This window comes from Electrona antarctica, assembly GCF_951216825.1.
Source record: "Electrona antarctica genome assembly, chromosome: 6".
In the NCBI taxonomy this organism is placed as follows: domain Eukaryota; kingdom Metazoa; phylum Chordata; class Actinopteri; order Myctophiformes; family Myctophidae; genus Electrona; species Electrona antarctica.
In genome coordinates, this window is record NC_136811.1 from 11,562,318 (window position 1) to 11,574,802 (window position 12,485).

Below are 12,485 nucleotides of genomic sequence, written 5' to 3' on the forward strand. Positions count from 1 at the left end.
GGACACGGAAAGAGAAATCACCATTTCGGACAGATTAAGCAGTCTGTCCAAAACGTTGGTGCAACAAAATAAAAGTATGTACTCTTATAAAACCCTATATACTTTACCCCAGAGACCTGGTTTTATAAGCGTACTGTACATACTTTTAATTTTGTTGTATTTAGCAGTGGCAGTGTACGTGCGTAGACCTGTCTGGTTTGATTATTCCCACTTGGCTAACATTGCGCTTGCAGTGTGTGTGAACCAATATATTCATAGCGTGCATTTTAATTGGGGGGGCGAAATGGAGTGCTGCTGTTGGTTTGATGTGTGAGAGTTGGGGCCGCTGGAACCATTAAGGTGAACAGCTACTGTAATGGGCTTTAGGGAGACGGACTGTCTGGCACGTGAACGAGTTGTTAACTCGCTCTGGTGCCAGGACTGCCCCAAATGTGAACGAGGGAAGCAGTCTGGCCCCTGTTCGGGACATATTGCTGAATCGAAACAAATGTAATTGCTTGAGTTGTATGCGTTTATCGAATCAAAAGGATATAGGTAGTAGTAGTGGTAATAATAATATCTTATAATCTATACACAGCGGCACCTAGCTGTCAAAACACAAGTCACAAAGTGCTTAACCCATTTTGACTTGAGATCAGATTCTAAAAATGTCTTCTACATCCTGAAAAAAAGCTAGGTTTCTATGTCAGTCGTTCTTCGATTTTTCAAAAATAGCAGACCTACAAGCTCATCGTTCTGAAAGCGGGACTGAGACGCTCTATATAAGGTATGTTTTCAGAAGTGACTTAAAAAGATATGATGGAGAATGTCACCTCCGGCAGGTCATTGTAGAAGTGAGGAGTCACTATGGCAGTAACTAAGCCCCGTCATCTGTAGTGTATGTGTATATATACATTGGCTCATAGGATGGCAGGAGGTCAGAGATGTCGCTAGCTACAGTAACTATAGACCTCAAAGTACCCGTAAATGTTGGTAGTAAAATATTGAAAGCCATTTCTAAACCGGACTGGAAGCCAGCCAGTGAAGGGATGATTCTAGCTTAAAAAATCCAAGCTGCACCTTGAGGTGTTAATTGCACAACTGTTTGACGTACAGTACAGTACAGTACAGTACAGTACAGTACAGTACAGTACAGTACAGTACAGTAGTCCAGATGATATACAAACACAAGCGTGAACAATTCTCTCTGCGGTTCATGACTGATGTAGTTCTGCAATCCAAATGGGGCCTGTAGAATACATAACGTCGTTATTGAACAAAATAGCAGCTGCACTCGGCAACCATAAAACCCAAGACGGGCAGTAAATGTGAATGTATTGAACCCCGCCCCCGTCGGAGTGAAACGTGGCATTGTGTCCCAGCTCGCCATCGGCACCATTGAGCTCCAGTGGCGTTGCGGCCAATGGTGCGCTGCCTCCGTCCCGTTCATCTTTTCTTTTAAGCCGTCTTCAAACCCCTTCTGTCTTCCACAGAAAAGCGCTGATATTCTCTTAATCTACACGACGACGACCCCCCACCCACCCCGGACACTGTGTCATTCATTTGTAATAAGGGTGTGTGTGTGTGTGTGTGTGTGTGTGTGTGTGTGTGTGTGTGTGTGTGTGTGTGTGTGTGTGTGTGTGTGTGTGTGTGTGTGTGTGTGTGTGTGTGTGTGTGTGTGTGTGTGTGTGTGTGTGTGTGTGTGTGTGTGTGTGTGTGTGTGTGTGTGTGTGTGTGTGTGTGTGTGTGTGTGTGTGTGTGTGTCCTAAATGGATTTGCTCCCCTGTTTCTTTTTGAGTGGTGCAACCACTCACTTACGGAGCTATGTGGGTGGGTTGTTATATTTTATATTTATGGACAATCAACATCTGTTGGAATGGCGGTGCCATAATTCAACATAATATTGACATGGCACACTAGCTATAAAAAAAACAAACACGGCACTTCAGGTCAAAGAGGTTGCTGACCCCTGCGGTACAGTAGAGGGACCGCCACACGGTAACTCTGTCATTTCTCAACCGTTTCGGACACGGGGTGGCTCGGCGGAACCAGGCCGTGGGAACCCCCACACGGAGTTGCACCACTCACTTCACACGGGTGTGATTTTTTTTTAAATAAACAAATACACACCCTCCTTTCCGTTGTTTGGCTATGGGAGCTTTTGGCAAAGCTCAAGTTGCTAATGTTCAAATTTAGGTTCCATCGGTGGTGTCGCTTGCAAAAAAATAAATTATATATAGATCTACAAGCTCACTACGCGTCACGATATGAAACCTTGAGTGCTTGTAGATCGCCTGTTTTATCACATTTTGGAGACTTTGAATACCCAATCTACCCTCTGTCCGTCCCGCTGTGAAGCTTCCTTCTAAGTCCCATTATATAATCCAGTTTCCTCCTATAGAATACACTTCCCTGGGTTCAATAGGAGATTGATGATGTTTTTTGTTTTTTTTGGTACAGCAGCAGTGTTCTCTGTCTCTGTATGGTGATATTCCATACAGGCTGTATACAAGGGTTGTCAAGAGGGAGTCTTGTTTCTCATAATTCATTGCGGAAGGAGGGGCTACAGGTAAAGGTGACTTCATTTGTCTTCTAGAAATTATTGTCTTTCCTTTACTGACAGAGACTGAGCTGAAAGTGCAGGAGAAACAGCATAAATGTATATACTTGTGCCGTCCGCGTGCATGGCCCTCATCATTTTGTCCCCAGCACATGTCCGCAGGGACGCCCGCCTGCATCCCAGATTTTTGTGGCTGCATGTTCTTACTGCGCACACAGGAACGCCACTGACTGCAAGTGTGCTAGAACAGAAAAATGGATGCTCCGTTTGAGGGGGAAGGTGGAGAGAGGAGATCCCTCAGTTATCCTCTGTATTATATTGTGTGACAATAGAGGACCTCAATAGTAGAAAATAAATGGAGATATGCGTTGGCGGGTTTGTTACACGACTGGATATACACGGAGAACAGAATTAAATCCCTAAAGAAATAAACATATTATTAGTCTTCCGAGAATAACAGGAATACAGAGACATAAATGACACATGGGTAGAGTTAACATGACATGACTAAGATCTAATCACAATGGCCTCTTGCCACAGCGCCGCAAATCCTTCAGTTGCAGGGACGTCGTGCACACATAGACGTCAAAGGGGGCTTCAGCCCCTGCCCCTTTTACCCGTCTGTAAAACAACTGCCCTCTCCAGACCACGAATACAGCATTTACTACACGGTGAAAGCAATGCAAATCCTTTTCCATGCCAACGTGAACACAGTATTTTGCGTTGAACAAATGTGTTTAGAAATCCATGTCGTACACACCGCATCTCCACCAGATAAAGGGCAGTATTATGCGTGTCTTAAGTACCAGGTCTTATGACTTAACTTATGACCTGGAGGCGTGGTCAATGCTGTTTGGCCACTCAGAATAGCCAAATGGCATTGATCACGCCTCCAGGTCTTAAGTTAAGTAATAAGACCTGGTACTTAAGACACGCATAATACTGCCCTTAGAGTGCTGGGTTGCGCCCCGAAAATAGCAGATCTACAAGCTCTCAACGCGTTGCCTTTGCTACTGCATGCAAAGGCAACTGTGAGATCTCTCAGGTCCTCTTGACAACGACGGCCTTATACGGTCATACCTGCGGCCAAACTCGTAACTATAAGGGGGACCGGGTCTTCGCAGGGGTTGCTCCCACACTGTGGAACGCCCCCTGCCCATGGCGATTAGAAAAATGCTGAGTCTGTTGACGGTTTTAAGAACCTATTTGTGCAAGTCAATGCGTTGCTTTTTACTGCTTGTCGTGTTATTGCTCTTGTGTGCCTTGTTTTACTTTTAACTGGATTGTTTTATATTGTTGTCCGAGCATCTTGTAACTTTGTTTTGAAAGGTGCTTTATAAATACATTGTACTTACTTACTTACTTAATTACTTACTTACTTGACTGTGAACGAGGGACCACCACCCTGACTTAGAATCAACCTGGGGACCACTGTCGTGTTGGGTGGGGATATGAGCCAGGGACCACCACCCTGACTTCCAATTAACTTGTCAGTAAAATGACTACATGGACGGTCATCACAGGTCACCAGGTCATTCAGTTCACTGTTTCTCAACTAGTGGAAAGAAAAATAAAATGAACAAATCCTACATTACTAAATTAATGGACCACATGCAATACTTCCGTGGAGCACCTGTTGAAAACCCCTGGTATAGAAGGTAAAATAGCAACGGACCAAGTTTGGAGCCCTGGGAGACGATAAAAGTATAGGTGGTAAAGCGTCAATTTCTAACAAAACTCTCAGGATGTGTACACGTGAGACACACGAGAGGACAGTTGATTGTAGGCCAGCCCACCATGGAGATGCACACCGAAGTATCTCTGCACCCAAAGGTGACCGTCTTTGTAACAACGATGCGAAATGTTGAAATGCGAGGCAAATGTGAAAACGTTTTATTTATTTTAAAAAAATATATCCATTTTTTGGATTTCCATTTACTCTCTGGGGTTGATGTTGCCCACATAAACACAGATCTAGATTCTGCAAAGTCCCGTTTATCTCTGAGCTATTCTGCGTAAAAAATCACACCTGTGTGAACTGAGTGGTGCAACTCCCCTCTCCCCCTGCCCCCCCCCCCCCCCCCCCCCCCTCTCTCTCTCTCATTAGCAGGCAACAGTGCAGCACTATCTATCTCTCTCTGTTTCTGGCACAACAGCGCCACTTTTGCCCCTACTGGTACTCATAGTAACATAGTCACATACATAGTCACGTACATAGGTTAACCCATTTTGACCTGAGATCAGATTAAAAAAATGTCTTCTACATCCTGACAGTTTTCTGAAAAAGCTATGTTTCTATGTCAGTCGTTCTTCGATTTAAAAAAAATAGCAGACCTACAAGCTCGTAGCACGGCACTCGGTGGCGCGCTATGAGCTTGTAGATCTGCTATTTTTCAATAGCTAAAGCATAACATAATGCTAACACCAAAATGGGTTAACACGGACATGCTGTTCCTTGGAGTGGTTGCACCACTCAAAAAAACAAACACCAGAACTCGGTGAATCCTTTTTGATTTGGCAATGCAAACCTATGTTTTCTCATGCCAATAAAGCCCATTGAATTGAATTGAACCCTCCTTCTGTGCCTGAGGTGTGTTTGTCTACTGATTATTTTTACATTTTTACTTTATAAAACAAGAGATAAGTTAACCCACCTCCACGGGAAGGCGGTTCACTGGAGCAGCAGCAGCAGTTAAATACAGAACACATACAAATATCATCATCATATACCTCTACAGAGCAGGTGTGCAAATGTGCTTCAATAATTAATTTAGTTCCCACTAGTTTTTTTTTAGTTTTAGTTTTTTCTTCACTGTTTGTGTTGTCTATTAGTAGCAGCAGGTGCTATTTATACAGTGCCCAGGGAAAAGTTGTTGCATTAAAACCAGGAAAGCATCTGTGTCACTGTCGTTTTAGATTCTTACGTTGGCTAGTCAAAAATAGCAGACTTACTACAAGCTCATGTCATGTCTCTTCGTGCCACGCTGCAAGCTTGTAGTATTTTTGTAGAATATTATAGAATACGGTATTTGTAGAATGGGCCTCAGGTTTTAGATGAATGGGTTTTGCTCAGGGACACTTTGACACATGTAGACTGGGTGGACACTGGACAGAGGACACTTTGACACATGTAGACTGGGTGGACAGGGGACACTTTGACACATGTAGACTGGGTGGACAGGGGACACTTTGACACATGTAGACTGGGTGGACACTGGACAGGGGACACTTTGACACATGTAGACTGGGTGGACACTGGACAGGGGACACTTTGACACATGTAGACTGGGTGGACACTGGACAGGGGACACTTTGACACGTGTAGACTGGGTGGACACTGGACAGAGGACACTTTGACACATGTAGACTGGGTGGACACTGGACAGAGGACACTTTGACACATGTAGACTGGGTGGACACTGGACAGAGGACACTTTGACACATGTAGACTGGGTGGACACTGGACAGGGGACACTTTGACACATGTAGACTGGGTGGACAGGGGACACTTTGACACATGTAGACTGGGTGGACAGTGGACACTGGACAGGGGACACTTTGACACATGTAGACTGGGTGGACACTGGACACTGGACAGGGGACACTTTGACACATGTAGACTGGGTGGACACTGGACAGGGGACACTTGTTCCAAGAAGACAGCCTCTCTATCCATTCAGGCGAGAAAAATGAATGTCGTTGATAATGATATAACCCAAGTCAATGACCTCACTCCTTGAAGTCCAGCTCCAGTAATGGCCGATGTCATGCACCGAAAAGTGCCAGATCGACATTCAACAATCTCACTCACAATCTCACAGCTTGTAGACCCCCCCCCCCCCCCCCCCCATGTGGGGGTGTGTACAGGGATGTCATCAAATTACGTCAAAGGGGGCTTCAGCCCCTGCCCTTTCACCCTTCTGTAAAACAACTGCCCTCTCCAGACCACGGATGCAGCATTTACTATGGTGAAATAAATGCAAATGCCGCTCATTTCCATGCCATGCCGGATGGCAGCATTCAGGAGAATTGCTTTTTTTCCCGAAGTCTCCTGAACTTGAACACAGCATTTTGCGTTGAACTAATTTGTTTAGAAATCCAATGTCGCATCTCCAGTAGATAAAGAGTGCTGGGTTGCATCCCTGAAAATAGCAGATATACAAGCTCTCAACGTGTCGCGCTGCGAGCTTGTAGATCTGCTATTTTCGTCCCTGGGTGTGTGGTAGCGGGGTGGGGTGGGGGTGGGTGTTGGCTGCAGGCCTGGTGGGGGTGGAGGTGGGTTGCCTTTAGCCCTGCAGGTTACTGTAGCAGAGACTCCTCTGACCTCTGTGTAGAGCGCCATGGGGCCGAGGGAGACATTTTACACATTGTACATCGTCCTCTCTACCGCCGTGCAAATGTACACATCGCTGTACTGTTGCTGCAGCGCTCACTATAAATAAGCATATTTGTAATGTACTGTAACATGAACATAGTTTACTTGGGGAAGAAAAGGAAAAGATTAAAAATACTGGTATAGTGTAAATTGGACTTCACATTCTCAGGTGGTTGACAGACTCATCCAGAGCTGCTTACAAGTAGAAGTACTGTAACTGTACTATGAGCTTCCAGTGGTGGAAAGTAACTAAGTACATTTACACTCAAGTACACATGTTAGGTATTTGTATTTAACCTCCTTGAGTATTTTACAATTTCCATTACTTTTTACTTTTCCTCCACTACATCTCAGAGGCAAATGTTGTATTTTTACTCTACAATTTTATATATATATACACTGTATATATATATCATTTCTGCCATTTCAAAATGGTACTTCAAGTACATTTTGATACCAATACTTTTGTACTTTTACTCAGGTCAATTTAGAATACTAGAGTATTTACTTGTAACAGAGTGTTTGTACAACATTGTTGTTTGGCATCGATAGTTTTACTTAACCCATTCTGGACGGGAACCCATTTTGGTGTTTTAACTAAGCATTATTTAGCTATTGAAAAATAGCAGATCTACAAGTTCATAGCGCGCCACCGAGTGGCGCGCTACGAGCTTGTAGGTCTGCTATTTTTGAAAAATCGTGAAAATGTGGCACAAATCTTTGAATATATATTCTTTCAGAAGACTTTTTATTTATTTTGACGTCAGGCCTAAGAAATGTGAGAACCTTTCCCACCACTGACTGTAATATATTATTCTAAGCTTCTAGTATGCAGTACAAGTTCAGAGGCGCGGTTTCCCCGACCGCATTTGTGTTCTCCTATAATCTTTATTCAGACTGCAGGGACATAGTGGTCTTTAGGACTGACTGTCCACCTTTATTTGCATTCAGAGTCGACATAAATATCGGCTTTGGTTCCTGTGGTTTTCAATTTCCCCCTCGGCGATCATTAACCCATTCAGGCCTGAAAAAAAGTTTTCTAAATCATGACAATTTTCGGAAAGATTTGAGGCACATTTTAACGATTTTTCAAAAATAGCAGACCTACAAGTTCATAGCGCGCCACTCGGTGGCGCGCTATGAGCTTGTAGATCTGCTATTTTTCAATAGCTAAATTATAACAATGTTTAAAACACCAAAAGGGGTTCCCGCCCAAAATGGGTTAATGGTTAATGTGGTTAAACGCTAACGTGACATGGATGCGTTCCAGGTCTCAATGGATTAACCCATTTAGGCCTGACGTCGAAATTTAAAAAATGTCTTCTAAATCCTGACAGTTTTCTGAAATACCTCATGTTTCAGTGGTGCTCAATATTTCATGTCAAGGACCCCAAATATTATATGTAATTGACCCCCATCTGAAAATATGTTGTTTCAGAGACCTCCCAGAAGCAAAGATTTGAGTTAAAAATGTTCGCTCTGAAAGAATATATATTCAAAGATTTGCGACACATTCTCATGATTTCCCAAAAATAGCAGATCTACAAGCTCGTAGCGCGGCACTCGGTGGCGCGCTATGAGATTTGTGCCACATTTTCACGATTAAAAAAAAATAGCAGACCCACAAGTTCATAGCGCGGCACTCGGTGTTTTATTATATCTGTCTTAAATTATTCTTATGTGATCTCGTCAGCATTGCAAATGAGGGGGAACCTCAATGCTCTTTTCGAGAATGAATAAATGTTTCAATCAATCTCTCTCTCTCCTTCCTTCCTTCCTTCCTTCCTTCCTTCCACGCAGGGTGGTCGAGGAGGGGTGGTAGAACATGGCGTCCATGGCAGCGGTGCCCAGCTATGCCCCCTCGCTGTGGGTGAAGTTGTGTCACGCTCTGCCCCGGCTCGACCTCACCATGCAAATGAGGGACAACTTCTTCGTCCCGGACAGCTGGGAGTACCAGCAGGTAAAAAAAAAGAGACCGCCGATCACCGCACCTGCACGCACAGCGGGCAGGTCACCTCCTGTCCCGTCACAAGTCCCCGAGTGTCGCGCTGCTGACACGTGAATTGGCAAAACGACCTTCAACTCGGTTGATCAGCAACAAACATTAGAAGCAGTTCATATTCTAATTCTATACACCAGTGGTTCCTAAACTTTTTCAGGTCAAGGACCCCCAAATTGACACTAATCAGCCCCGCGGACCCCCGTTTGAAAAGATTTGCCAGGTACCTCCATAAGAGAAGATTTTTACGGCTCTAGCAGTGATTCTCAACCCGTTTATTTTCAAGGACCTCCCATGCGTCTACGGGCCCCCATTGAATGGCATTTCTATCTCTGGGACCCCCAATTTATGTTGTAAAATCAATGTTAATTGAACTCTGAGAGTGTACAAACGGGTCCATTTGGTTCCATTTGTACACTCAGAGTTACAGACCCCTAAGGGTCCATTTGGTTCCAAACTATCATTTAGCTGGGGTCCCCCTGGAACTCTCTCAAGGACCCCTGGGGGTCCCCGGACCCCACCTTGGGAACCATTGTTCTACACCATGTCATCAGCAGCAGCTGGCTCGGGAAGGTACCCGGTTCGATCCCGACCCCCTCCTGCCATCGCATTGAAGTGTTGACCTTGAGCGAGACACTGAACACGCCCTGAATCGCCTTCAGTGTGTGAATGTGAGCCATATAAGTAAGGGATAATATCTGGCTAGGTGGTCATTGTCGGGAGATAATTCACCGACAGGGAGTTTAGGTTAAACTCCCTGAAGGTGAATTATAGGCAGAGGTCTGTTATACAGCGGAGCGGTCATTATGATGAGATAACTCACCGCTGAATTAAGCGATTGACCAATCAGAATCAAGCATTCAACCAAGCCATGTAATAACTATATATACAGTTATACACTGTAAAGTGCTTAAAGGACCACTTCACCACTTTTCAACTTCTCTTCCTATAATTGGTCCTAACTAATGTTCATGATAAAATAACACCATTTTTTTCTACTCAGTCTAGGAAGGCTGTGGGCAGTTCAGAAACCGTCCTCCAGTGACATCATCGATGGTGAATCCAAGCTAATAGAAACGGCAGGCTTTCTTTTCCTGAAAAGTTGCAATGCAAAAGTTGAAGCCATCGTTCTCACGATAATAAAAATCTAAATATATTTTAAAACAAATCTTGTTTAAAAAAAATCTGCCTAATGATGATGTCACTGGTGGACGGGTGTCCGAACTCCGAACTGCCCAAAGCCCTCCTATGACACACAGACTGAGTAGGAAAAAATGGTGGTGTTTTATCATGAACATTAGTGAGGACCAATTATATGAAGAGATGTTGAAAAGTGGTGAAGTGGTCCTTTAAGGACAGTTCCGTGAGCACCGGTATTCTGTTATTGTAAAGTACCGTAACTCTACTAGAGACAGTGCACCCGCATGGCGAGAGACCCAAGTAATTCTGAAACTATTTTGGAGTACTAGTGCTCGCATATTACCTCGTGTATTAACCCATTTTGGGCGGGAACCTCTTTTGGTGTTAGCATTATGTTATGCTTTAGCTATTGGAAAATAGCAGATCTACAAGCTCATAGCGCGCCACCGAGTGGCGCGCTACGAGCTTGTAGGTCTGCTATTTTTGAAAAATTTTGAAAATGTGGAGCAAATCTTTGAATATATATTCTTTCAGAGCGAACGTTTTTAACTCAAATATTTGCTTCTGAGGAGTTCCTGGAACAACATATTTTCACATGGGGGTCGGTGGCCAACTACATATACTTTTTGGGGTCCAACATAGCAACATAGGTATTTCAGAAAACTGTCAGAATTTTAAAAGAAGTTTTTTAATTTCGACGTCAGGCATGAATGGGTTAAGAATACGCAGAAGGTATCCCCAATGCAGTCAAGTTTGCATGACTAAACGAGGCAGCCCTGATGTCACTAATGGTTAATAAGCCACAGCCACGATCGATGTTCAAAAGATAATTAGGCAACAACAGATGCGTGTATAGACATAAAACAGGTGGTGGATCTATTGCAGATGTGTGTTCTCAGGAGCATGTCGGAGAGGAGGCATTCTTCTTGGAGCTATCTGGGCTCAGCTGCAAATAATTAGGCCAATACAAACGGGGGGGGGGCTCTGTTATAGCAGCATCGTTAGGATAATTCAGCAGGTCATCAGAGTAATGGTATATAGGACCTGTCAGGGAATCCAATGTAGGCCAATTATGTTCGGCTGCCCATTAGTCTGACGGCACATTATTCACACGTCCCAATAATCCGACAAATGTTGCAGCAGCGTGTGGGGTTTAGGGTTGACCCGTTCAGAATGGGAAAAGCATTATGTTACACTTTAGCTATTGAAAAATAGCAGATCTACAAGCTCATAGGGCGGCACGGCAGTGCCGCGCTACGAGCTTGTAGGTCTGCTATTTTTTGAAAAATGGTGAAAATGTGGAGCAAATCTTTGAATATATATTCTTTCAGAGCGAACGTTTTTAACTAAAATCTTTGCTTCTGGGGGGGTCTCTGGAACAACGTGTTTTCAGTTGGGGGGTCCAGCGGCCAAATACATATACGTACATTCTGGGGGTTCTTTTCTTTTTTTTTTTAATGTTTTTTTTTTTGTGGCTTTCGCCTTTATTTTATATGGAGGGACAGACAGTAGGCTGACCGGAAATGGGGAGAGAGATGGGTGGATGACATGCAGTAAAGGCTGTCGTGGTCGGGAGTCGAACCCGCGGCACACTGCCAGACTGGATTACCAGCCAAGGTGCCTGGACCGCTGAGCCACGGCCCAGGCCCATTCTGGTAGCCTGGCTAATAAGCCAGACTCAAATCACACTGTCGTGTGGTATTTGAGATGCTGTGTATGGATCTTGTTTCCCGGGGGGCGGGTTCAAACATTTTCTCTTTGACGCAATTGGTCAGAGCTATTGTCAGTCAAAGGTCTCAAGCATTGAACGTCAATGTACCAAAGGCCCGCCCATATTGCATACCGTGTCCCAAATGAGCGTACAATTGAGCCTCTCCAGACCGTAATCCGCCGGCAGGCAATTTTTTTTTTGCCAACGGCTGATTCGGTCTGGCTTATTAGACAGGCTACCATTCTGGGGTTCTTGACATGAAATAGCCTGAGAACCACTGACATAGAAACATTGGTCTTTCAGAAAACTGTTAGATCTTAGAAGACATTTAGTAGAATCTGGTGTCAGGCGTTGTCCCTGCGGTGTGATATGTCCTGTTGCACGTCGTTGACGCGCGTCGTCCCTCCTAGTGATTCAACGCATGGAGTTCATTGGCCCAAACCACACCAAAGGGTCGAGACGGTTTTAGCGTTAACTCCTTGCAACCGTTTGGACCCAAGGAGTTGACCCTTTTGGTGTGGTTAGGACTTTAGTCAGCAAGGCCACCCACTTATACCATTCAGCTCATATATGCGGAGAGGAGACAGACATATTGGCTCCTACAATTTTCATTGTTTGGAAGTTCTGAAAAATATGTAGAAAGTGTAGAGCGAATGCCCGCTATAGGGCTTAAGAGGTTTGAGGCACTCATTAGCTATAAGTTGGCACCGTATATACACTG

The 12,485-nt window shown here is 44.4% G+C and overlaps 1 protein-coding gene across 1 annotated transcript in view; it reads left to right on the forward strand.

Annotated features, from left to right (window-relative positions):
* ttyh1 (tweety family member 1) overlaps window positions 1-12,485 on the forward strand; it is a 24,092-nt gene that overhangs the window by 4,853 nt on the left and 6,754 nt on the right. The window contains exon 2 of the mRNA XM_079503629.1: window positions 8,715-8,972. Coding sequence (XP_079359755.1) covers window positions 8,740-8,972 — 233 coding nt within the window. The 5' untranslated portion in view covers window positions 8,715-8,739. The remainder of the gene's footprint in view (window positions 1-8,714; window positions 8,973-12,485) is intronic.